Source organism: Triturus cristatus, chromosome 2_1 (genome assembly GCF_964204655.1).
Source record: "Triturus cristatus chromosome 2_1, aTriCri1.1, whole genome shotgun sequence".
In the NCBI taxonomy this organism is placed as follows: domain Eukaryota; kingdom Metazoa; phylum Chordata; class Amphibia; order Caudata; family Salamandridae; genus Triturus; species Triturus cristatus.
Window position 1 is genome coordinate 771,967,753 of NC_140581.1, and position 23,938 is coordinate 771,991,690.

The 23,938-nt window shown below is 42.8% G+C and overlaps 1 protein-coding gene across 1 annotated transcript in view; it reads left to right on the forward strand.

Moving 5' to 3' along the window:
- Positions 1-23,938, forward strand: part of ADAMTS19 (ADAM metallopeptidase with thrombospondin type 1 motif 19) — a 1,193,695-nt gene that overhangs the window by 1,079,327 nt on the left and 90,430 nt on the right. Inside the window, exons 19-21 of the mRNA XM_085632713.1 lie at positions 2,825-2,960; positions 13,337-13,541; positions 15,533-15,685. Coding sequence (XP_085488839.1) covers positions 2,825-2,960; positions 13,337-13,541; positions 15,533-15,685 — 494 coding nt within the window. The remainder of the gene's footprint in view (positions 1-2,824; positions 2,961-13,336; positions 13,542-15,532; positions 15,686-23,938) is intronic.

Below are 23,938 nucleotides of genomic sequence, written 5' to 3' on the forward strand. Positions count from 1 at the left end.
CTCTCGATGCTCCTCATGTAGCTGGATCCAGTGAGGGTTCCCCAGCCTTCAGATTTTCTCTAGTCCTGGTCAATCTCTGGAAGTTGATGCGATGGAGCTTTTAGCGGGACAAATCTGGATGGCTTGGCCGACTCCCGGTTGTAGGCAGGCGGCCTGGCTGGCCAGGTTGAGTTGGTCCCTCTTTGGAGCTTTTTTTCAAAGTTACTCCAAAGTTCTCCAAACTTCTTGAACTTCTACCTGAAGTTCCTCAAGGGGTCCCAAAGTGTCTCAAACTTACTCCAAGCGTCTGGAAGCTCCAAGATGGTCCTTGAAAGTTGAAGACGTCAGTTCCCACAATCCACTGGTACAAAACACTTACAAATCCACTGATGGGTCTCCGAGGTGTAGATTTAGTTGGTGATGTTCCAGTTGAGCTCTTTTAACCTGTAGCTTTCAGGGAGTCCACTCTTTAGTTCTTTTTCAGCAAAATAATCCACTGGGTTGTAGTTTCAGATGGTACAGTTTTCAGAGGTCAGGCCTTAGAAATCTTTGCACAGCAAAGCTTCTCAGCAGGCCACTTCTTGCTTCAGTAAGTTTCAAGCAGCAGCTCTGGAGGGTTCTGCCGCTCTCAGATACTTATTCCAAGTTCTCTGGGTCATGCAGGAGGTCACTTCTGACCAATGGGAGCAGGGTAACTCCTCAAAGTTATGACCACATCCTGTAAAGTGTGGCATTATTTTGTCCCAGAGTGCTTCAAATCTTCCAAATCCATAATGGCTAATTTTCCAGCAAGGAGGTAAGAGCTGGCTAAACACACCCCTTAGGGTGGCTAATTTCCATTGAATTTCCCCCTACCATCTGCACATACCTTCCCTAATCCTGGGGCTGGTGGGGGTCAAAAGTGTAAAGTGGAAACTGACACTGTGGCCATCCCTCTTCCGTTGATGCCCATGGTTTACAAATCCTCCACCTGGCATTCCTATGGAACAGCACACTGCCCTCCCAGCAGAGCTGGTTAACCCCAGGGGCTCTTTATCACCTCTTCAAGGCAGCCTGGCTAATCCACTTAACTCTGACCAATCAGGGCAGACCAATGGAAGGCTAAAATTGGACTTACAAACAAGAAAGTTGGTTGTTGTAATGATTCAAAGTATGTGCATGTGCTTGCCTGTTCTGTCTCCATTGTAGCGTCTCATCAGAGGCAGTTGTAACCAGGAGAGCTGACTGGTTCAGCATTGAAGAAAATAACAGACAAGAAACTTACCAGTGTGTCTCTTCTTAACAAAAGTCTTATAACTTCTTGTATGTACACTTTAGGAGACATTCAACAATTTGATATTGTTGGATTTATTAATACCATTCTTGAAAGTCTTTGAATGGCATGTCTAGTCCTCTCCTATCAATAGTTATTAATCAATAACTTCGTACCATGTTAACCTATGTAATAAGGGATTTGCAATGGGTAAAATGACTTGGCCATTTTTCCAGCACCAGGACTTACAAAAACATATTTTATAAGTACTTGCCTTATATCTACAGGAACCCCACCCCATGTGCAACCAGGGAAGACTTTAGGGGTTCTGAATCTGTAGAAAGATTGCAGATTTTCCCCTTACAATGCTCCTAGCATCAAAGTCGAATTTGAGTAGCACTGTAGCACAATGTGGGGAGTGAAATGTGAAATTTCTCTTTACCCAGGTATATAAAAACTCATTTTATAAGGCATACCTTAGAAATACCTGACCCCCCTCCCCCCCCCCCCCCCCCACACACACCCCTGGGACACCTAGGGGAGACCCTGGGGTCCCTAATATGCCAAAACATTGTAGGTTATCCATTTTTAAGTGCCCCAACCACCAAAGTCGAGTTTGGGCACAATTTACATTATAGAAGCAGTCCTGGCACCCAGGGCTGATTTTAAACTGACCTCAGGCCTTAGCAGTGCACACATGCAAGTGCAGAAAAAGGCTGCTGGCCTCTACACTGCCATGCCCCAGGCTACTGGGGACTTCTAGGCAGTTTCAATCCCCTGCCCTATAATATACTAGGGCTTATAGGGAAGGTCATGCCAATCACAGGGGTACCCCACCATACCATTGTGTACCCGAGTGTATGTAGGTGTTCTAACTGTATTCTAATGTGTTTCTCTCAGCATAGCACTGGCCCTGGGCCTGGTTAGGCAGAGCCCAGGGTCAGTCAAAATCAGTTACCACCAGTATCAGTCAGCAAAATGTTGCGGGGTGCCCAGGGCACAGGATGACTTTGCAACAATCATGTGCTCCTAAAAAGCTCAGCTTTTAACTAGTAAGGTGAACTACAATTTAAGTGCCCATTACAACTATTGGGGTTAAACCTCATCACATCCAGAATTGCTTTGGCTAATCCTCCCTTGTATCTAAATTGAGAAACTGTCATCACTGTCGTGAGTCTGATACTGCTGGGTACAGTTACAACTAAGCATTATCACACCATTTCAAGTATTGTCCTGAGTAATGTGAAATGACCAAGGGGATCATGAGCTTGCGATCTGATCCCACATGGTTATCCATTTTTACTGCCACATATCCCCATGCATATTTTGCAATGTTATACCTGGAAAAATGTGTGCAGGTAAATAACTTTGTAGTGTGGTAATCTGTACATCTCCTGAGACCGGCTGTGGTGGAAATTTAGGTTTTTCCCAAATTGAGATTTATGGAAAATTTGTAATAAGCATTGTGGAATGAGTAAAATGAGCAATTTCACTATTTATTCTACCTTGATTGTGCTGAAGTATTGTTTAGAATGTTCTGTACAATTACTGATTATTTTTTTTTCTTCTGTGCCATATTTTATTTTATGTTAGGAGAACGGAAAACAACAGTATCATGTACAAAGATTATGAATAAGAATATCAGCACTGTGGACAACAAAAAATGCAAAGACTTGACAAAACCTAAACCACAGATCCGTAAATGCAATGAGCAGCCTTGTCAAACCAGGTGATAATAAGTCTATGATTATCTACAAATTATTTGTTTGCATCTTTTAGACCTTAATTTCTTCTTGCCTCCCATTTTTGTTGAATTCTTTCACTTAATTCTTTCTCTCTATCTTTTACTCTATTATCCCTTCATTCTGTTTGCTCTTTCTTGTAGAAGAAGGATACCGGGGCAGACTAAAGGTATACACAGTTGGGAATATTTCGAAAATACATTTAAAACTTACAGTTAAATAACAATTGGGGAAGCTTTGCTTATGTTATTTTCTTGATGCAGGTAACATGTTTTTATGTCTGTAATTTCATTTCCTCGTGAAAGTATATTAAACAATTGCCATTTCGAGAACAAACGGAAGGGGGCTGTAATACAGGCCTACCCTTAATCCAGTGTGTTGGAAATTACCCTTTCGGCAGGGTCACCCCCAAATGTTTTGGCTTCCTCCTCTTCTTTTTGCTGACTTTGGGACTCTGGGAAATTTCCACTGCCAACCAGTGCTAAAGTGCATGTGCTCTCTGCTTAAAACATGGTAACATTGGCTTATCCACAAGTGGCATATTTCATTTACTTATAAGACCCTAGAAAAGTGCACTGCTTGTGCCCAGAGTCTGTAAATTAAATGCTGCTAGTGGGCCTGCAGCACTGATTGTGCCACCCACTTAATTAGCCCTTTAAGCATTTCTCTTGCCTGCCATTGCAGAGTCTGTGTGTGAAGTTTTAAACTGCCATGTCAACCTGTCAGATGAACCCTCTTTCCAGTCCCAAACCTTCCTTTTTAAATATATATCAATCCCTAAGGTAGGCTCTGGACAGCCCTAAGGGCAGGGTGCAGTGTACTAAAAGAGTTGAACATGTACTTTTACGTTTTACATGTCCAGGTAGCGACAAACTCTTAAATTAGTTTTTCACTACTGCAACATTGGGATTAGCGTTTAACACTTTCTAAGTGTAATTCCCAATTGGGAAACGGTAAACTTTTGGAGTTTGGTGTCTCTGGACTCACAATTTAAAATAACAACTTATGGTAAAGTTTGATTTTAAGCTGCAAGTCTGAAAATGCCACTTTTAGAAAGTTGGCTTTTTCTTACTTCAACTATTTAGGGCCCTCTGTGTCCCCAAATACACATCTGGGATGGCTGACAGCTGGGATGTGTGCATTCACTCTAGACACCCACACACAAATGATGATTAGGAATGCCTGATGGGCCATCCACATCCTGACGGGCCATTCTGGGCCGGATGGGAGGGAGGAGCTAACACTTACAGCTTAATAGGCTATGTCTTGTCCACCACACAAATGGCTTCATACCCCCGTAGTATGTCTGAAACTAGGGCAGGAAGTGCAGGGACTCGGTGCACATCAAAGGCCTCTCTTTGAAGTCTCCCCCACTTCAAAGCTTCTACTGAGTCTAAGTATTGGACCTCTGACACCACCAACTCAGTACACTTCTGAACCTGTAGATACTCTGCCAGGAAGGAGTGCTGTGCTGCTACAAGGACTCCCACTCTGCTGGACGGCTACTCTGCTGCACTTCTGCTTTGTTGACCTGCTGCCTGCTGCCCTTTTGCCTTGGAGTGAGAAGGACTGGACATGTATCTCTCCAACCCAGAACCAAAGTGACTCCAAAGGCTTCCCGGCTTGCCTCTTGTTTGAAGTCTCAGGGACATCTAATGGTTCCAAATATCTACCTACTGCACCTGGACTCTGTCTTCTGAGAGGCTTTCCCTGTGAAGTGGTGCCAATCCAGTCCTGGGTCCTTGGAAGTGGGTTTAAAGTTCTGCAACTGCCGAGATCCACTCATCGCCGTTGTTGCACCACTTGGAATTGGCACATCTCCATGGACGCTGACGCATCGCCACTGCTGGAAGGATCGATGACATCGCATTGCCAATGGCCTCCATTCCTGACTCATTTCTGACTTTGCACACTCAGAGTCGACACATCGCCTACATCTTAAGGATCAACGTCGACTCATCGCCTCCCTTGCTCCTCGAATCTCGTCTTCGATGTTGTCACAGCCTCAAACCAAGGTATCAGTCAGCCAAGGCTGTTCCCTGTATCTGAACCATGCTCCATTGCTGTCGGCCTGAGCACAGGTTACTTTAGAGTGTGTCTCTGGCTTACCCTGACTAAGATTGTGATTCCTGCTTGGACAGGGTGAAAACCTCTGCCAACCAGATCCCCAGTTCTTAACACAGTGGCAACCTGGGTTAGTAAACCATGAAGGAAAACAATTGTCCCCAAGTTTTCATTTAGATGTCTATTTGGAGATTTTTTGGTTTAATCTCACAGAAACTCGTATAGAGGAAATATGGCTATTACACTATGGTATATCAACTCCAAGAAAAATACTCTGGATAGTGACAGTTTTTTTTTTATCAAGGACTTTGTGTACACTACTAGATCACGTTACATCTATTCCACACAATCTTTACAATTGCTTTAATGGTAGTCATTCAAATGGGAAAAGTGGAATACAGCACTGACGGCACAGTGCACAAATTGTGAATAAAGAAAACCATTAAAGACAGTAGTGTTTTATGCACACAGGCCTGATTCACAAAAGTAAACTTAAACCAAAACTCTAAGTTTAGACCTGAAATCTAAGTTTAGACCTAAAGTCTAACATTACTACTAGTAAAGTTAGAATTTTGGTCTAAGTTTAGACCAAAGTCTAACAAAGGATCAAAAGTCTAACTTTAGTACTACTTAAGTTCGACTTTTGGTCCAAGTTTAGACCAAAAGTCTAACTTTAGCAGTAGTAAAGTTAGACTTTTGGTCTAAGTTAAACTTTTGGTCTAAACTTAGACCAAAAGTCTGACTTTAGTACTAGTAAAGTTAGAATTTTGACCTAGCTTAGACTTTTGGTATAAACTCAGATCAAAAGTCTAACTTTAGAGGTAGTAAAGTTAGACTTTAGGTCTAAGCTTAGACTTTTGATCTAAGTTTACCTTTGTGAATTGGGCCAAGCTGAATCCATTTCTGAGAGCACAGAGTGGTGCTTAGTTATCTAGCATAATTCTTTTTTGTATGAGTTCTTCAGCTGAATCAGATATAGGAATTTGTTAAAAAGCTGATGTTTTGACCCTTTTGGAAGTAGATCCCTGAACATCATCGGAAAAAGTATATTCGCTGTTCAGGTAGTGCCATGTACTCATTGAGAACTGTGTTTAATTGAGACAAGTTGGTCTGTTCTTGGTTACAGGAGGAATAAAAATTGAAAAGTAGTAGGGGGGTAGCTACTTCTCCATGGAGTTGTATTGAATTCTTTGCTGGCAGGATGCAGTTTGCATCAGGAAATGGAGATGCATCTTGATAAACTAAAAAGGGTGCGTTCTGCTATTCCACAAAGAACACTGCAGAATTGTGGTTGACTCACAAGCAGCAGGATATTGTTATCAACTGGAGAACAGCTCCAGTATCATGCCATAATTTTTACTTCGACTAGGGGTAAGAGAAGGAATGAATATATAGTGTTTTTTAAACAATTTTATTTAAGTTTTATATTAGTATCTTACAGGCATATGACAAATATGCAGATCAAATTGATTATTGATGTTTAGTGACCCAGACATGGCCCCTGTACATAATTTGCAATACTTCAGATTGAACAGGAGTAATAGGTTCAATGAATCAATAATGAATCATAAAGAGCACCTACTTAGTCATTTAGTCATGATAGTTGAAGATTCATTTCAAATATATAAAATCAAAGATTCACCCTGCATGCATGCACACCTCAAATTTAGAGACAGAATCATGCACATGCGATATGGCACCACCCCTCAGTAGCCCTGCACAGAACTTCTCCATCCATGTTGCATTCAAGAATGGGGCTGGGGGAAGTAAAGGTGCTAGTCTCTCAGAACATGATGTCATACGGCGGGTAGGTCAATATACAGGTTGATTGTCTGAAAAGTTTCAGCACTCCAGTCCATCATCTCCTTGTGTTTGCTTTGTTCGCCCTAAGTTGGCAGGGTATGCCCAGACGTGGGACCCTTGCTCACTTTGCCACTGGATTCAAGCTAGCCTGGCTGATGAGGGGTGTTAACCCAAATCCGGTCACAGGATGCTTTTTTCTGGTCTACGGAAGACCTGGTTTAGCAGTTCTGGTTGGACTATTGCCATGAGGCACCGGGTCAAGACTGATTTGCATATAGCTGTGACGGAACTGGGGTAGCGAAGTGAGCTAATGAACAATGATGGATTCAACACAGATCTGTGACTGGGGGTGAGTGTCTGAAAAGTTTCAGCGCTCTGTCCATCATCTCCTTGTGTTTGCTTTGTTTGCCCTAAGTTGGCAGGGTATGCCCGGACGTGGGTCCCTTGCTCACATTGCCACTGGATTGAAACTAGCCTGGCTGATTAGGGCTGTTAGCCCGAAACCATTCCCAGGATGCTTGATTCTGGTCCAGGGAAGACATGGCTTGGCAGTTCCAGCTGGAGTGTTGCCATGTGGCAGAGAGTCAAGACTGATTTGCATATAGCTGTGTCTGAACTGGGGTGGCGATGTGAGCTAAAGTACAATGATGGATTCAACCCAGATCTGTGACTGGGGTTGAATGTCTGAAAAGTTTGAGCCCCCTCAATCCTTCATCTCCTTGTGTTTGCTTTATTCGCCCTAAGTTCGCAGTGTATGCCCAGACGTCTGCCCTTTGCTCACTTTGCCACTAGATTCAAGCTAGCCTGGATGATAAGGGCTGTTAGCCTGAAACCCGTCCCAGGATGCTTGTTCCCGGTCCAGGGTAGACATGGCTTGGCACTTCGGGCTGCACTGCTCCCATGAGGTACAGGGTCAAGATTGATTTGCATACAGCTGTGTCTGAACCGGGGTGGCAAAGTGAGCTAAAGAACGATGATTGATTCAGCCAAGATCTGTGATGGGGGTGAGTGTCTGAAAAGTTTCCGCACTCTGTCCATCACCTCCTTGTGTTTGTTATGGTCACTATACTCCCCGTGCAGGGAGATCCTTTTAAAACATGTGTAGCTCTTGTAGCAAATTGTCCCAGTCAGAAGCTATGGGAACCCTGCACAGTCCTCGGGTCTCCTCTTGCTGAAGCGCTACCGATTAAGCTCTGCTCCATTTAAGCATCGCTGCGCACCAGTGTCCCAACCAGGATAACGTGTTGGCTTTCCAGTGCATGGCAATGGACCTGTGGACTATGAGTAGCACTAGGTCTATGAAACTGTTCATGGCGCTCCCTGCTTTCCTGCACCTAAACAGTCCTAAGACTCCACTCACCATGGTGTTTAGGTGTAAGCCCTGTGATGCCCCTTAGTGCATCCACAACCTCATGCCATTTGCTGCCACTGGGCAAATCCAGAACGTATGCACCATATAAGCCTCTGATATCTGACACCGGGGGCAATTCGAGACAGACCCTCATATTTTGTGTAATCTTTCCGGGGTTTGGTAGTCCCTGTGAAATATCTTATGTTGGATGTAATGAAACTTGGCGTTGCAGGAACGTTTGCGCATATACAGTAGTTCCCTGTCCCATTTCATTTGTGTCAAGTACCCGTCTATGTTTCACTCCAAGCCCCTGTGGGTTGGCAGAAGGGGATCTTGATAAGTGTGTGCAAGGGCTCGAGTGACTCAGGTGATAAGCCGGCAGCCCATGTCTATAGTCTGTAAGGTGCTAACCAGTGGGTGGTGTTCCGGTTCTGTGTTGACAATCTGCCACAGTCGGCCCATATCTTCCAGCAATCGAGCATCAGCCAGGGAATGGCATGCTGATAATCCACAGTCAGTCTGTAGTTGCTCAAAAGGGATGAGGACACCGTTTTGGAACAGAGCACCTAGAGTGCCCACTCTAGCTGCTTCCCATGTCGTCAGGCCTTACCTCCCAACCAGGTCCCCAGTTGCGTGTTTATAGTGTACAATTTAGTGTGATTTTTATGTGGATCAATGTGTGAAATGTAATTTCCAGAATGTGAGCTTTGCCACTGCTTTCTGGTGGGTTGTGCAGTGCCACGTTTTCTGTGGATTCTAGGAAGGGTTTCAACAGCTTGTATTGTGCTATGGGCTACAGGGAGGAGAAGATAAGAGTGGATAAGTAATCATGAGGTAAAGCATGTGCAGTGTGTGAAAGAAGGAGTAACATTGGGAGAGAAATTACAGGTTGTATTAGATATCAGACAAGAGCAGTGAATGAAGAGAGAAGTCATTTGGATGAGTATAGAAGGAGGATATATTCTCTGGTTTACAAGGGATCATACTTGTATGAAATATTTCTATTAGAAGGAGGCCAAAATGTCTGTTGACTTCTAGGAAAGCTCCAGATGTCCAATCACCATCCTTTCCAAATCCTGACGTCCAGCACAATCCTGACTCGCCTGTCAGGGCCCCCAGTGGTGCTGGTGTGGGGGCCCCCTCTCAACTCCCCTATGGCTCCTCAGAGCCACCGGGGCAACTTTCCGAGGATCTCCACATGGGGACCGAGAGCATCAAGATGGCAGCCAGAGTGATGTGAGGCAACGGATGCCAGGGAGCACTTCGGACCATCTGTGCCCTGCTGGCCCTACTGCCCAGGAACTACCTGCCGGATGCCTCCAATTGTGAGAGGGACAGCTGCCCACTACCTCTGTCGCACAGACAGAGGTAGGGGGCAGCTGTTGGGGCCTGAGCGGGTACTTCTCCTCTTCTCTCCCTCCTCCCATCGGCATTGTCTTCCTCTATGGAAGCTCTGTACACTATCAAACTGCCTCTCCTTCTAGGCCTGGAGTGGGGAGTGGCAAGTGGGTCAGCCTCCAGTGGGACCTCACCGACTACTAGAGTGATCTGCCTCGGGGGGGACCATTGGGACAAACTGTGTGACGGGTTGCGGCACTATTTCGGACATGTGCTCCATTGTTGTCTTGAGCCGAGGGGACTGCCCCCACTTCTCTGTGTCCCCTTCTCCTTCTGGTGGCTCCTCTCTCTTTGTACAACAAAAAAAGAAAGGACACTGTTCCAACAATACAGACAGACACCCTTGTGCTTAAAGATAAAAAGGGAGAAAGATTCTAGGTTAAATGGACCCACCAAATGAGGGGAAGAACGTGTCTTGCCTCTTGTTGCCCTCACACACCCCAAGAGGTGTCATGCTTCATCATCGGGCAGTTGCTGCTCGTTGGGCCGGCGCTGCAATCCCCAACGGGTCCCCCGAAGGGTCACTTTGGCGGAGATCTTTTGAGACATGCCGGATAGGGCATGTGGGTATGTGGGGTGTGGGTCCAAAATGAGGGTAGCAAAGTGCGTGCATCGTGATTTAAAACTGACCAAGGGTGGCCAGAAAAAGTTGTAGTGTATAGCAACACCCTTGTCAGAGTAAAAACTCATAAATCGAGTATAATCCCAAGGGGCACATTAGTGCCTCGGTATCGTAGACATGGTTAACATGTTTAACGCCTCTGTTGCCATCAACGGTTGTTGGCGGTTCTTCAGGACCAGGATTGAAGAGTGTGGTGAAGTGCACGTGAAGAAATATTAAAAGATAAATACCCATAATACATGTCAGGGCGGGTCATTGTACTGCTCCTGATGACAACCCATAATACATGTCAGGGCGGGTCATTGTACTGCTCCTGATCACAACCTTCCAAATAAACTGCACACGCTCCAAAGACTGTGGGCGGAAGACGCCCGCACCATGACGGGAAATGTTACAAGTGCCAAACGCCCATGCACCTATCGTATGCCGCCACCAAGCCAAATATGCTCTCTTTATGCCTGGCTATGGGCCATGACAACCCTCCTCTCTTCAAGGGTGCTCAAACTAAAATGGACCAATTCACCACATTGGTCACTGAGACTAGAGGCGCCTCTGGGGACTCTTTCACCAGGTCCTCAACACTAACACCTGTTAACCTATTAGCTATCCTCACAGCAACACAGGCCTTCAGAGAGGCATGGGGGCTAAAGTGGAGGGTGTCCTTGTTGATCTTTCCCTTCTGTGCCAAGACCTCTGTAGGGTGGCTGAAAGGGTCACGGAGGCTGAGACACAGATCTCGACAACTGAGGACGACGTGGGTACTCTTACACGCCAAGTCTCTGAACTGCAGTCTTTAACTGCGGTACTTACTGAAAAAGCTGAGGATGCTGAAAAATGCTCTAGATGGAACAACTTGTGCCAGAAGGGGTGGAAGAATCCAGAATGGACAATCTTTTGGAGGAGTGGTTCTTCTCTTGGATGCGGCGATGTGATGGGATGGATCCGGTGCCCCAATATCCCTACTAGACAGAACTCTTCACTATCTTGAAGTTCACATCTCTTGTCTTCCGGACTTGGCCTGGTCTCTTAATTTTCATCGCCTTCAATTGACACTGGATCTAGACTTACTTAAATGGAGCCATCTCCGATTTAACCTAATGGGGCGCATTGCCTTATTTAAAATGATGTGCTTGCCTCAATACCTCTATTTCCCAGCAAATTATCCCTACCACATTCGCCGGGCATGGTTCTACTCCCTCACCTCGAAGCTAACCTTATTTATTTGGGTAGGTGGGTGCCACTGAGTGGCCTTTGCATCAGCCAGGAAGTCGCTGTTTGACAGGGGTCTTGGTGGCACAGACCTCTACGCCTACTATCTTGCTGCTCAAATGGTCCCAGTGAATGACTTGTTCACTGGGGGTTGGGATGACCATGCCTATCAGCTTGATTTTCATCTTTTGGGCTTTGAAGGCTTAATAGACAGTGGTTCCATCCTGCACTCGGGTGAAAGGGCTTTGCTGGACAGCGGCCTTGCACCTCACCAGCTGGATGCCCCGCCTCACAGATATGCAAAAGAAACAAATTATGGACGGAATGCTGGGCAAAGCAAACATTCACCCCCAGTCACAAGTATCTGGGTTTAATTCATCATTTTTTTGCTCACAACACCACCTCAGTTTGGACCCAGCCATCTGCAAATCAGTCTTGACCCTGTTCCTTGTGGGAACAGTCCAGCCCGAACTGCCAAGCCGGTTCCTCCCTGGACCGGAAACAAGCATCTTGGGACCGGTTTCAGGGCATCACGCTTCATCAGCCAGGCTAGCTCGAATCCAGTGGTGTAGTGAGCACGGAACCCACGTCTGGGCATACCCTTCCCACTTAGGGCGACATATGCTCTTACCTGCACTGCAGGCCTGCTGGGGAAGAAACAAAGTGTGCATGACTGTAGGGCCGGCCAAACTGTCCTGCGCACTTTGGGAATGTTAAGCAATCCTCCCCTAAGGCCCCTGCTCTGGTCAGCCTCGCCCCTCTCCACACCTAGGAACGGAAAAATAAAATGATATTAACGTTCAGTTATTATCATGTTATTCTTCCTCTTCACTGCTCTCAAAGCAGTAGGGCAACGCTCTGCCACCTTAGCGTAAGAGCCGCCACTGATTTTAAATAGGGTACATTGGGCAAGGTTCAGCCAGGTAGCAAATTTGCATGGAGCGCACTCATGCGCACAGGTTAAAGCTGATCGGAATTTTTCATGAGTGATTGAATTATTCATTATACTTTCGACAGAGTAACCGGGGACTTGACTGTAAATTCTGCATTTAGCGAAAATTTGAGCGGATGTTGTGTTTTCACTTAGTATGATGGTATCACTGCCCTGTTATTTCAGCCTCTCGATAATAGTAACATAAGATATCAATGAAAATCACATATTTAACAACACCTTGGCAACCTGTACCCAACATTGAGGCATTCTATTGGCACCAAGACAGTCTGACTAGTGAAAAATGTACAAGTTATTTCATTTTTTGACGTATTCTTCAAAGTACTACTATACTTATTCATTTGCTTTTCAAATATTCAAACGTTAATTCACTCATTCATTCCATCAATCCAGTAATTGTCATTCCAGGAGACTGGGAAATGATTCACAAATATCCAGTTCCATGGCGATGAAACACTATGAAACATGTTAAATTGATTCACCAAGGGCTTACTAGATGTATTATTTATTTAGATTTACTCATTTGTCATGAAGAGATATTCACTAAACCACTTTTTATGATACGAATTAAGGGTGTGGTTTGGCACAAAAATATAGATTAATTGAAGTAGCTTACCTTCCAACAGTAAACAAAGATATTCTACTATCAAGCATTTTAAAGCGGTTCAGGATGTATTATAAAAATCCTGAATATCACGCAGGGCCTGGCTGTCCATTATGTTACTACAGCATTTTCCCGGTGGGGTGAAGGCTAGGCAGTGTCCTTACTCAAAAATACACACCAATGCCCAATTCTAGTTGCCGCTCCTGCGACATATCTGGTTTGAACATTTTTGCCGGGGCTAATTTTGGGTTCCTGCGCATCTCAATCTACAATATCAAATATACTATATAATAGGGCATTTATTTTTAATGTAAGTACTGTGAAGCTGAAGATTGAGATGTGTTACATGCTTGTTTGTAGATGGGTGATGACAGATTGGACGCCATGTTCTAGAACTTGCGGAAAAGGAACCCAAAGCCGACAAGTGGCCTGTACGCAACAACTCCGAAACACATCAATGATTCGCGCTCGTGAAAGGGATTGTCATGGGCCTAAGCCTGCCTCTATGCAACGTTGTGAAGGACAGGAATGTATGACAGTATGGGAAGCTGGAGTGTGGTCGGAGGTGAAGTACATGGCATAATACTATACCAATTGCTCAAAAATATAAAAACTACTGCATGTAGACCAATTCTGTTTGTTCAATCAATTATTAGACCGCCAAAGAAGCAAGCACAAGGAGAAAGGTTCTCCTGCCAGCACAGAGGGTGTATATGCATTCCAAGTTATAATGCTGCAGAGGCCAGAACTGGTTTATTTTGCATTAAAATAATGTATAACATATCACAACATAAGACAATAATGTCCCTTTAGTTGTGCATGCTCATAGGAAATAATTCTCATTATGTGTTTGTCTTGACTGTTGTTGTCATCACAAAGTAGTTATGAGAGCCTGGGTTTTAGTGGTGTGTCTTCTTCGTTATGTAATGCCTGAGACACCAAACAATCTGCAAAACTGAGCTAACCTTAGTTGCTCAAAAAGTGTTATCCGCTCTCACAAAGGTCCTGATTCACACAACGAGGATCTGTGGATCTTAGTGGAGAAAAGTAGGTCTTAAGGTTTGGTTTGCAAAATTGGTTATTTGCTGTGGGCACGTAGAAAACACCCACAATGTGATTGTCCTGTGAGTATTACCTAACATGCCCAATGGAATTATCCAACCTTACTGCTCCCAAAATTCTAGTTGTAAAAGGTTCAGGTTATTTTGCAATTATATTTGAAAAAAAGTCCCCCACATGACATACTTTCAGTCAATATAAAATAAAACAGTGTCAAGCAAAAGTGTAATTGACTATCAACCCTTAACCCTGAAAATTGGTTACATGTGGAGAATTTGCAGGAGTGTATGTAGGGGAATAAGAGTATGTCTAGTGATCTACAGCTTTTGTACATTTCAGAACATAACAATTAAGATTTAGTGAACCCATGCAAATGTAAGACATAGATCTGCAATGTGCATATTTATGTATTTGTAGAGGGAATCAGCCCCTCAATGGCAAGAACGTAAGATGTTTTCTAATTGCCTTACAATGGGGTCTGTATAGTCTGAAAAAAGATCCGTACTCCGCCGTCAGGGTAGAAATCTCCCTATGGTAAAGTATACGGAAAAGTAAAAAAGTGTATTAAACATGAAACACATTACCAAAAATCTTTTTAGGTAAATATTAATGTAAAATAATCCTATGTATTTATTTTAAATGAAGAACAAAATAAAAACTCTACAGCACTCTTAACTTAATTTTATATTAAATATTTAATGAATGTTATTATATTAAGTTAATTTGTTTTAAAGAATTAAAAAAAATCCCACCTAAAGTAACATGTTTAGATTTATTTTTAAATATTAAAACTACACACAGTTATGTATAGAGTTAATTTAAAATAATATCATTTGTTCTATAAATTAAAGTTGCATATATTTTAAATTAAGAGTTATTAAAATGGTTATTATAAAATAATATTCTTTAAATTATGTTTTTAACATCAAATTAATTTAGAAATGTATTTAAAAAGTATAAATAAGTTAATTTAATTTAATTTACCATTCTTGCTTATAGTTCACTTTTTTAGGTTCCTGAAACCATTTTATTTCCATGTGATGGTGTTGTAGTATCAGAGGTAGGCATGTGTGGCACTGGATCTACTACAGCTTCTTTTTGGCAGTAGTAATTTACACTCGGAAACTTGGCTTGAGGCATATAAATCTACATTTTTGACTTACTTTAGCACTCGTAAATGTTGCAAAGTCACAGCTGGTAAAGTTATTCAAAAGTGTTCAAGTGGAAGTTACCTTTGTGAATAACTCCGTAGGTGTTTTCATAAAGACTCCCAATGATATGTAGCATTCAAATGCTCACCAAATGGGCTTCAACAAAATATAATAATTTCAAATTCCAAAACAATCGTAAAACCTTCTTGTATCTGGTGCCTAGCATTTGACAAGTTGCTACAGGTTGTTCTTACAGAACCAAGAGTCCCAGTACTCCAAGATGTAACTGCTATTCTGCACAGTAATCGCAATGGATGGTTAGTAATTCTTCTGGTTTTGTGTTTAGTGCTCTTTGAAATGTGGCAAGGGGGTGCGGCACCGCACAGTCAGGTGCACTAACCCGCGGAAGAAATGTGTGTTGTCCACAAGGCCGAAAGAAATGGAGGACTGTGAAGATTACTCCAAATGTTTCATCTGGAGAATGGGAGACTGGTCCAAGGTAATGTTCAGCAGACTTTGATTGGAAACATAATTTGATTTGAACCCCTGACAGTATGTTGTATATTTCCACGTGGATTTTTCTGCCTTTTGGGTGCTAACTCGAGATGAACCTTACCTTTGCTCATCTCAATTTATGAGAGTAAATTGTGAGCTGCTGAGACATTCTTTATAAGCCAAATGTATGGTCATTCTTAGTTCCCTTTTGCTTAGTTACAGGGGTTACAAATTCAGATTTTCAATACCAGGGGTGGTGTCACCTCAAAGAAAGTTTAACCTCCAACCGCAGGGATGGATTCACTCTATACTTTAGACTCTTCAGGTTAAAGTAGGCCTCTTTCTGAGTTGGCCAGTAATATCGAATCAGCTCTCATGTTTTAGAACCCAGTTTGAAATTACAGGTGTTTGAAGTTTGTGTACTTCTGAGATTTCCAGCCATTCATATGTACTACCTTAATAAACATGCATGGAGAAGATATGTAAAAAAGAGGGAGATCTTGGAACTCATGTGTTCTTCCACAGGTTATGCCTCAGTTTCACCTCTGTATTCACTTCTGGCATGAGTTAAAACTCAGGTGCGTACCAGGTTTACTACAGGGTACATTTCCTGAATTATATTTTCTTGAAACTCGGAACAAGGCCTTTATTTTTTGTCTCGGAATCTTACTTTAAAAACGTCATCCCCTGGAGTGAATTTTACCCTACTACAATTTGGCAATGCAAATTACGATGTGAATTAGAAATAGGAAAATAAGGAACGTGTCCATCAGGCTTTCAAATTATGTTCAGTGTCAATGCTTTCCAGTGCGAAGATTTAACAAATAAGCATTGAAACTGTAACGTTTCACTGTTTTAAGTAGTGACCGTGCAGCAAACCTTAGAAATAATAAGCAACAAACTATTTCCACTCCTGAAAGTAAAAAAAAAAACCCTCATAGTTTGATAATTTTCAACAAGATGCATAGAAGTGTCGTTCACTTCCCTGCTTCTTGGTATAAATGGGGACATCCACTTCTACTGGTAAACGACCAAAATATAGAATCCAAAATATAGACAGGACAGAATATCGACTCTAAAATATAGATAGGACAGAATATCGAATTATCAAAATATAGATAGGACAGAATATCGAAGTTGGGGTATGAAATATCGAATTCCATAATATAGAATTTAAAAATATAGATTTCCATAATATCGAAAAAAAATTAGTTTTATGTATGGTAGTATATGTGTTAAAATTATGTATTCTTTTTGCAATGTATGTTTAATTTTTTTAAAGTAATGAATGTTATGTAATTTAATTTTTGCGTGATTTAATTCTGTAGCGGGTTGTGGGTTTATAGGGGAATAGGGTGGGAAGTGATTTAATTATAGTAAATTAATTATTAATATGTATTTATATGTTTTGATAATTAATTGATTGATAATTAATTAGTAATTGGTAATTAATTTTTATTCATTGGTAATTAATTTTTATTCGTTGGTAATTATTTTTTATTCGTTGATTAATTGATAATTATGTTAATTGTATATTTTATTATTAGGAGCGGGTTGTGGGTTTATAGGGGAATTGGGTGGGAAGTAATTTAATAGTAATAAAGTAAATATAACTTTTTATTCATGTGTATTGATAATTAATTGATCATTAATTATTAATTGGTAATTAATTTGTATTAATTGCTAATTAATTTGTATTACTTGCAAACTAATTTTTATTAATTGATTAATTGATAATAATGTTAATGGTAATTAATTTTTATTAATTGGTAATTATTTAATTAACTTTTTATTGGTATTGATAATTAATGTAATCTTATTTTAATATTAAATCATTACTTTCCCTACTCTCAGGAGTGGGAATAGTATTTTTTACCCTTCCGCTATCCAACGCTTTCCCTCCTGTTGCACTCACTGGAGTGGGAATAGTAATTTTTACCCTCCCGCTATCCAACGCCTTCCCTACTGTTGCACTCACTGGAGTGGGAATAGTAATTTTTACCTTCCCGCTATCCAACGCTTTCCCTACTGTTGCACTCTCTGGAGTGGAAATAGTAATTTTTACCCTCCCGCTATCCAATGCTTTCCCTACTGTTGCACTCACTGGAGTGAGAATAGTAATTTTTACCCTCCCGCTTTCCAACGCTTTCCCTACTGTTGCACACTTTGGAGTGGGAATAGTAATTTTTACCCCTACGCTATCCAACGTTTTCCCTACTGTTGCACTCACTGCAGTGGGAATAGTAATTTTTACGCTCTCACTATACAACAAAAGCTCTACTTTTTTTTACATTACATTTATTATTTTTACATTTTAAGCTTTTTATATTATATTATGTTTTATTTAAGGTTTTAATATTTAATTACTTTAATATTATTTTTAATATATTTAAAAAATTCGATATTTTAGCTAACTATATTTTAACATTCTATATTTTGGAATCGATATTTTAGTACTTACCTGTTTGTAGATAGGGATTCTATATTCTGTACTTCTATATTTTGGAGTCGATATTTTGGGCATTCTATATTATGTCCCTCGATATTTAGTCACTGAACCACTTCTACCAGCCCCACTGACTTTAATGCGGGTCTCTTCTTACATATATTCATGATAAAACCTCGTTGTGAGAAAGTAGTTCATTAGTTGGGGTTGATTGACCACAACAAGTATAACAGACACTATCTTGTTAGGCTCAGTTAAAGGTTTCATTAATTGAAACCTGAGCTCAGTCCCTGGTAGATAATGCAACGAGCAGTCTGGATTCATTTATGTGTAAACATTTAGAAGTATCAAACGATTAAAAAGTCAGAAACACAACAGAACAAAATCCCACTCCAATTTAAAACAAGCATTGGCATAGCCAATAGGTCTCGCTTTTGGGACCTTATTAGTGTTTACCCATGCAACAGTTGATGTTGTTGCACCAAGGATATTGTGCTGCATAACTAAATACCTATAAGGTCCCAAAAGCGAGACCTATTGGCTATGCCAATGCTTGTTATTAGGGCGAGCCTACTAGACAGCCCATGGTGATTGTGATTGTTGCTGTGGCATATTGTGGTTTACCGAACATACAGAGGAGCTTAGGCCTCCCACTGCTCATAATAGGGTGACTTTCCTTGTCACTCTCATTTGCCTGCTTCTTATTCCTCTCCCAGCTTGTCAATCTTGTGTTTGTCTTTCCAATGGAGCATTGCCTCTTTACCATGGCTTTGACTGGCTGGCATTGCTCCTTGCTTTAAAAGCACTTATTTTTTCCGTTTTTATGGAACACTCCACAAGTCCTGGGCTTCGCCCTATTGGCTGCCCGTACCAGTGCCCTCCATGCTTCTTTTCCGTACATCTCACCTCCTTTCTCTGTGCTGTTTTCCTGTCCCTCCCCCTTGCTATACCACACAGCAGTGTGGATGCTGTGCAGCTTGGGAATGCGAGAGTGGAAGGCAGCACAGCAGATACAATGAACGGCTAATGGAAGAGATCCCTCAAACATGGGCAAGAGAGGTCCTGCCCCGCAAACAGGGTGTCCATTCCCCCAATCGCGTGCTATTCACTGCCCTAGGTGCAATGGCATTACTGGCTCATGGCCAGCTTCTCTTTCTGTTCAAAGTAGCCACGTTAAACGCATGCAAGCGCAGACAGGCCCGTTTCAGTCCACCGATTCCAGAGAGTCAAAAATGGAGACGGCAAAGAAGCTTACAGCATTCTATATGTACATTTAAAAAACTGTGTAACGCAGACTAGCAGTAAGGAATGTGTAAAAGTATATTCCCGCTTCCACCAATTATAAAACTGCATAACATTTTTTCCCCACATTGGCTGTCCGTTTCTATACTAACAGTGTCCAGGTTGATTTGGCCCTGAGAGATGTGCTTTAGCAGCGAGATCAACGAAGCTTGAACAAGGGAAGTGTGGAGTCGGGAGAAGCCATAAATAAACGAATACAGTTAACACACACCATCATGAACATGTGAATAACCGGTATTCTTGAAACCGAACAATACAAAAAATCTAGCTTCGCCCACCAAACGGTGTCAATAGTGGCTGACAGGCGAGATGGTGGGGGCCGGGGTCTCATGGAATAACAGATACGGAACTGAAGGCAACAAGAAACTTTGGAATCCATACAGTGGTCTGTAAAAAATAGTTTACTCTTTACATTTAAAACAAGCACAGGGGGAGGGGAGAGAGAGGAGGGGGCCTGCGCGATTCACTTGCGGGAGCGAGCGGCTCGCGCCGCGATAATTGATAACATATGGCGCCGGCCGCTCGCTCCCGCAAGTGAATCTCCAGACGTGCATGCGTTGCCATGGAAGGCAATAGAAAGCGTGCACGTTTTTGGCTGAAAAGCCGAAGCGATCGCTAAAGGTCGTTTTGCCTATGCACCGCATGTGCACTGCGTAGGCGAGACCTAAAAATGAAATACAACGTAATGAACAAAAGGACACCAAAACAGAAAAAATCCAGTTGGGGGAACTGCAGATATGAATTTTTAAAGTTTTAGATAAAAATTGCGCAAAAAAGTGCAATGCGGCAATAGCAGTCAATGATCACAGTAGACCAGCACATAGGGACGATTTGAAGCTGACTGTGATGTACTGACTGTGAATAACACGCTTAGGGCCCGATTACGATGCAGTAAGAAATTGCTCCGACAGTCGGTCGGAGCGATTCTTACTGCATCGTAATCTCCTGTTTGGAATGGTTTCCGACTGGCCCATTTTGATGGATTCGGTCGGAAATGATTCAAAACAGGATTTCCGAATGGCTTACTACGGGCTTGGAGAGTCCGTCCGCCATTCGGAAGGCCTTCAGCCATCCCTCGGCTAGCTCTTTCCGGCCGAGGGATTACGATGACAGTTTCCCACTGCCTTTCTGTGCTGGCCTGTCCGACAGAGAAATGCAATGGGAAACTGTCATTGGGGGCCCACAGCAGCGCACCCATGGGTGCAAGGCTACCAAATGGCAGCCAAGGGGTTCCCATAGCAAAGGGAACAGGGTTCGGTCACATCCTAATAGCTAGGCTGGAACCGACGACAGGAGATCGTTCGGTTCCATATCCAGAGTGATGTCGGACGGACTCCAGTCTGTCCGACATCGCAATAGGACCCTGAACAGGTTTGGCCTGGTCAGAGAGTTTACACTAGGACTTTGTCTTTTTTCTGGAGGTCAAAATCCTTCAGTGGAACAAGGCTGCAGGCAGTATCCAAGGAAGTCCTTGCACAATTGGTTCGACGCTCAACCAGGAAATGGGGGCCTGGGCTTGTTCTCCACGCAGGCTGTAATGTAGCCTGCATGGTGAACGGGGAAAGTGTGCATGACTGGTTTGAGCGGCCCGAGAGAGCCGACTAAACAGTCATTGCGCACTTAGGAGTGGGCAAACCACTCCTGCCCTGCTCCAAGAGCAGAGCTTGCAGAATAAATATTTCATATTGCTTCCCAATTTTTCTCTGCAGGCCCTCCAGGCTTGCTACATGCCCTACTTTCAAGTGCCATGCACCCTGGCTTGTGAACTGCACGGCATATATAAAGGTGACTTATTAATATTTAGGGGGATGGTTTTCTCCTGTCAAAATAAGATCATTTTGACAGGTCGGGGTACATGTTTTAAATTGCAGCTGCCAGGCTACAGTAGTAGGGCTGGAGTCATGTTTACCTGGTCACACTAGTAGATCACACAGTGGTGCAGTATTCCACTGGTAACATTCACCTTTCCCTTCCTTGGGTGCATTTTGGGCACCATATATTATGTCCTTGTAGGAAAGTTAAATATGCCAATTCGATGTAAGTCAATTTCAACATGTTTTTGGGGTCAGAGCACATGCATCGGGCCTGGTTAGCAGTGTCACAGTGCACAAAGGCAAAAAAACAGAAGCATCCGTCCATAACAAAGGGGGCTGACCACACAAAAAGAGGCACATTCTCTAACGTAGAATTCCACCCACAACATTTTCGTTGTTTGAAGGAAAATAATGACAATTAACACCTATCTTGTCCAATTACTGCTATTTCTGATGTGTATGGACAGATGCATTGTTAGAGACACAAAAGCATAGATTTACATGTGGGTGGGTAACTGATCCCTTCTTTACCATTTATTTTGGATTTCTAGACATTAAGACCCAATTAACATACTTTCCAAATAAAGGCGGAGGGATAAGCCTTTGATTTGAATCGATTGCTGATTCAGAAACTTGTCCAGGAGTAGGTTTAGAAATCTGCAAAACTCATTGATATTCATGCATATATTTTTGACTCACAATGTACTCCTGCTAATTTTCTGCAAAGCAGTCAATCTTCAGAAGTGGGTTTCTTGAATTTGCACATTTGGAAAATAAAAAATTCTCCAAATGTAAAACAATTATATATCTGGGGAAACCCTTTCCTGGCACCCATAATATTTGGGGTGTTCCGTTTGCCATCCCGCCGCAGATTAATATGAGAGACATTTTTTTGTGTGTTAGAAGAGTTGGATACTAAATAGCAATTGATTCTGATGAAGGACACTGATCAGTTTGTTGGTGTTTCGTGCACTCAAACTATCTTTACATCTCACCTGTGTTCTAACCCTGCACATAGTGCTGCAAACAATGTGGCGCTCTGTCGGTTTTTATACGCTGTTCTAAATTCAATCTGTGGCCGTACAAATCTCCACAGGTGCGTATGCAGGGAATCAGTATCTCGGAATTTGCTAGAGCAGATTGCTTTCTTTTGTGCCCAAGTTCAACTTGGGCACACAAGATACCATGCCAACGAGACCAGGAGAGAGAAGACGTCGAGCACTGTGTGAACAGTTCAGATGTGTGGGAGCCCTCGAATCGACATGCTCTGCAGTTTATGCAAACATGATGCTTTTATCTCTCCCCGGGGACACATGTTTCATTTAGAAATGTTCTTGGACTGCCTAGACTGCCTTTGCTTTCTTGTTCTGGCACTCTTCCATTGCCAGCATGAGGTCACAGGCTTTTTGTGAACATCCCACTCCAAGGAGGAAAGACATAAAAAACAGAGGGCTCGGTGCATTGTAATCCCTGCTTACTGAGGACGTGGGCTCATTATGGAAGTTCAGCACAACTCTTTTGATATTTTTACTCTCATGATTTATTTGCCAAATTCATGTAGATCTGCCCTTCGTCTAAGCCCTGGGATGATCTCATGTGAATGTGTGCAGCCCGAGGGAGGAGCACACGCTCAGAAGCTCTTAGAAAATGTGTGGACTGAAAATATGTCACAGCTCATAGCCAATGCAGGCCTTTATTACATGGCACCTGCCCTACATGTTGTCATCTGTAGATGGATTAAATAGTATTTATGTCACTTCCACTCACATTGGCTGTTGTGTAGAAAAAGGTTGCAGCTCTGTGGAGCACACGGAAGGGATGAGGTACAGAAGAAAAGCATAAATCAAAGTGTGAATGAGCCCACTCTTCCAGCAGGGCATATGTTATGATTCACTCAATAATGTAGATATTAACACGACTGACCTGTTTTGGCCAATATGGCGTCTAAATGGAAAAAAAAAACTGGCAAATGATGACATTGTTGTCATGCTTCCATTTTGCCTAGGGGGTGTCTCGGTATACACATGGCTATCAACTCAGGGAGCCCGACCAAAAGAGGAGTCACAGCATTTGAGGGTGAAGCACCTGTGCTGGCGCCCCTACATGAAGGGTCAGGGAGACCACTTACCTTATTCCCCTCTTATCCCAATTTGGCAGAATGGCGGCCCTCAGAGAGGTGACATGTCGCTTTCATTTGGTGCCATGGAAAGCTGCTGAGATATTAGTCCTGGGAGATCTTTACCACGAGTTTTGTCCTTCCAGGAGTTTATGGATACATACAGTAGACAGTGGGGCAATTCCTGGCTTACCATACAATCCAACTAACAATACACACCATTTATGGAGCTGAGGGAAGGAACCGCCCGATCCCAGTTACTACATGTTATGCTATCCTATGGGGGTACCCACCACACCATCATGATTCTAAACAATGCCTTACAGTCCACAAAGCATGAAGGGTTTGAGAGAGCCCGAGGCAGATAAAACTCAGTTTTATTACTCAAGTGACATGTTAAGGAGGTATCCCGCAACCCGAGATTCTGGTTTACACAGTTCGACCTTGTGCACCAAACATACTTCACTCCACACAGCATACAATGCATGTATCCAGGGTCCTCCTCAGAGTGTCCCAGATTGAAGACCCAAGATGCAGGTTTTTTTCACATGATCTGGAAATAGGTAGTGCTCCAGCGGA